Below are 3,160 nucleotides of genomic sequence, written 5' to 3' on the forward strand. Positions count from 1 at the left end.
GGCGCACGCGTCGGCGGGCGACCTGCAGACGCTCGCGAGCGACGAGGCCGAGGCCAAGGAGCTCAAGCGCGCGGGCCTCGACGAGGAGGTGAAGGCGGGCATGGCGCCGCCCGTGTGCCGCATCTGCTACAGCGAGGAGCACGAGGACGGCATGGGCGCGTTCATCCGGCCGACGCCCTGCAACTGCGCGGGCGAGCGGAGCGCCGTCCACTACACGTGCCTCCAGCGCTGGCAGACCATCGCGCGGCAGAATCGGCAATGGTCCGCGGGCGCCGTGTGCCACGCGTGCGACTCGCCGTACACGGTGGACCTCGTCGAGGAGGGCGAGCGCATCCCCGTGGGCATCTTAGGCGGCACGGGCCTCGTGGGCCGGGCGTTAGCCGCGCGCCTCCTGAGCCACCCCATCTTCAGTCTGGGCCCCGTGCTCGGGTCGTCGGCGACCGTCGGCAAGTCCTTGGCCGACGTCTGGATCCAGAAGGAAAAGGCGCTCCAGGACCACTACGGCGCCGCGCTCTGGGAGGCCGTGCCCTGCCCGCCGGGCCTGCGGGAGATCACGGTGTCGTCCACCGAGGAATTGATGCGCTCCGGCGTCAAGTACGTCGTCAGCGCGATCGCGCCGTCGCTCGGCCACATCGAGGACGCGCTCCAGGCCGCGGGCATCGCCGTCTTCTCCATCTCGCCCCACGCGCGCCAGGTGCCTAGGAACCCGCTGATCATCCCCGAGGCCAACGGCGACGAGCTGCTCCACGCGATCGCGACGGCGGCGGCCGAGGACAGCGACCCGACGATCCCGCTCGTCAAGTCGCCGAACTGCGTCACCTGCGGCACGTCCGTCGTGCTGAAAGCGTTGGACGCGACCTACGGCGTCGTCGGCGTCTCCGTGACGACCTTCCAGGCGCTGAGCGGCCGCGGCGACGCCAAGTACGACCCGGGCTTGGTGGTGGGCAACGTCTACCCGCTCGCGGGCACGGTCGAGAAGACGGACGAGTACCAGCGCAAGGAGCTGCTGCGCATCTTCCCGAACATCGTGCGCTGCGCCGTGTCGGCCCACCGCGTGCCCGTGCAGACGGGCCACTTCGTCGACGTCAAGTGCCAGACGCGCAAGCCCGTGCGGTCGGTGGAGGAGGTCAAGGCGGTGCTCCGCGCGTTCGCGCCGCTCCGGGGCCTGGGCCTGCCGTCAATGCCCAACGCGCCCATCGTCGTCGTCGACGAGGTCGGCCGCCCGCGCCCGAAGCAGGACGGCAACTACGAGGGCGGCATGTCCGTCTGCGTCGGCAACGTCCACACGAACGACGGCTTCTTCGACGTCACGCTGTCCATCGTCATCAACAACGTCGTCCGCGGCGCCTGGGGCGCGGCGCTGATCAACATGGAGCTCTACGACCTGCACGTGCGGCCCCTCGTCGCGCGGGCCGCCGCGAAGCAGCGCGCGGCCGGCGGGACGATGTCGGAGGCGATGAAGGAGATCCGCGGCTTCGCCGAGGCCAAGGTCACCAAGGAGGGCCACATCAAGCCCCACTGGGACGTGCTCCTCAAGTGGGCCCAGGCCCAGGACGAGCCCAAGACGCCGTCGACCCTCGTCGCCGGCCTCGAGGAGTCCATCTCCAAGTTCGGCGTCGGGCCCTGGGAGGAGGACGCCGCGGACGTCGGCTCGCCGCAGAAGTCGTCCTGGGTCAAGCGGCAGCAGCTCTAGGCGCGCGGCTTGGAGCCGCCCCGCCCTTTTTGCGATTTTCACCGCGCCGCGGCCGCGCGCGTCCCCGATCTCCCCCCCCGTCTCCGCCCCGGTAGATAGCTCCGAGACAAGTACGACGGCACTGTCGCGGCACTTGCAGACTTCGGCGAGGCTCGAGCGCTTAGGCGTGGCAGCAGCGTGCTGCAACCGCGCCGCCACCGAGAGCATGATGCGCGTCTCCATGATGGCGCTGCTCGCGCTGCCGTCCTTGGTGGACTCGCAGTCGCCGGCGGTCGTCGAGTTCACGGCCGTCGTCACCGCGGAGGGCGGCACGGCCGACTTCAAGTGGACCGAGGGCGAGGACGTCGGCGCGGCGGCGGCGGCCTTCTGCGGCGAGCACGTGGCCGAGGAGCACCGCGCCGCGTGCGCGCCGGCCATCGCGGCGCAGGTCGAGAACGAGCTCAAGGTCCGAAAGCAGCTCGCGGGCTTGACGGCGCTCGAGCTCGAGGTGCAGGTCGGCGAGGAGAAGACGGTCTTCCGCCACAGGGACGGCGGCGACGTGCGCGCGGAGGCGTCGGCCTTCTGCGAGAAGTACGTGGCCGACGAGCAGGTGGCGGCCTGCGCGGCGCACCTCGTCGAGGGCGCGCTCCAGGCCGCCGCGCGCCCGAAGCGCGACCCGCTCGAGGCCGAGGAGCCCGAGAGCGCCTGGGACCGGCTGCTGGGCCCCCAGCTCGTCGCCGCCGGCGGCAAGACCGTGAGCGTCGACGCGGCGCTGGCGAAGAAGAAGAACGTGGCGCTGCTCTTCGCCGCGGACTGGTGCAAGCCCTGCCGCGACTTCGTGCCCAAGCTCAAGGCCTACTACAAGCTCGCGAGCCGCCGCGGGTTGGAGATCGTCTGGGTCTCGGCGTCGCGGTCCCAGGCGAACTTCGACGCCTATCTGCAGGACATGCCCTGGCCCGCGGTGCCGCTCGCGGCGGCGCCGGCCGTGATCAAGAAGTACGAGACGCGGGGCTACCCGACGCTCTGCTTCGTCGACGTCGACGACGTCGGCAAGGTCATCACCTGCGACGGCGTCCAGAAGGTCATGGCCGACAAGCACGGCCTCGCGCTGCCCTACCGCGCGCCCGTCGACAAGCTCAAGCGCGCGCTCCGCTCCGTCGTCGCCCTCGTCCGCGGCATCCTCGGCCTCTTCGGCATCGGGAAGAAAAAGTAAGTTCAGGAGAGCGACGTCGCGGGTGGCGGCGGGGAGGGGTGCTTCAAGTTCTGTTCAACTCGACATCGACATCAACACCAGCCCCTCGTCGGCCTGGGCGCCCTCCTAACTCTCCCGTCCGTCGTCTGGCTTTGCCCGCGCGGCAAGCTCGAGTGCCATCATGTCGTCGGCCGCCGAGAAGAAGCCGCTGACGAGCGACGACGCGGAGCGCGGCGCGCCGGCGCTCGCGCGCACGAAGTTCCGCCTCGAGAACGTGTGCTGCGAGGGCGAGACGC

General features: G+C 70.9%; 1 protein-coding gene across 1 annotated transcript; it reads left to right on the forward strand.

Moving 5' to 3' along the window:
* Positions 1–331: 331 nt before the first annotated feature.
* AURANDRAFT_12664 (hypothetical protein) lies at positions 332–1,381 on the forward strand (the record flags this gene model as incomplete). The annotated part of the gene is made up of 2 exons (XM_009040813.1): positions 332–463; positions 494–1,381. Coding segments are annotated over 2 exons (1,020 nt in total), but the record flags the coding sequence as incomplete, so codon positions are not given.
* Between the last annotated feature and the right edge of the window lie 1,779 nt (positions 1,382–3,160).

The sequence above is a fragment of the Aureococcus anophagefferens genome (assembly GCF_000186865.1).
Source record: "Aureococcus anophagefferens unplaced genomic scaffold AURANscaffold_17, whole genome shotgun sequence".
Lineage (NCBI taxonomy): Eukaryota > Pelagophyceae > Pelagomonadales > Pelagomonadaceae > Aureococcus > Aureococcus anophagefferens.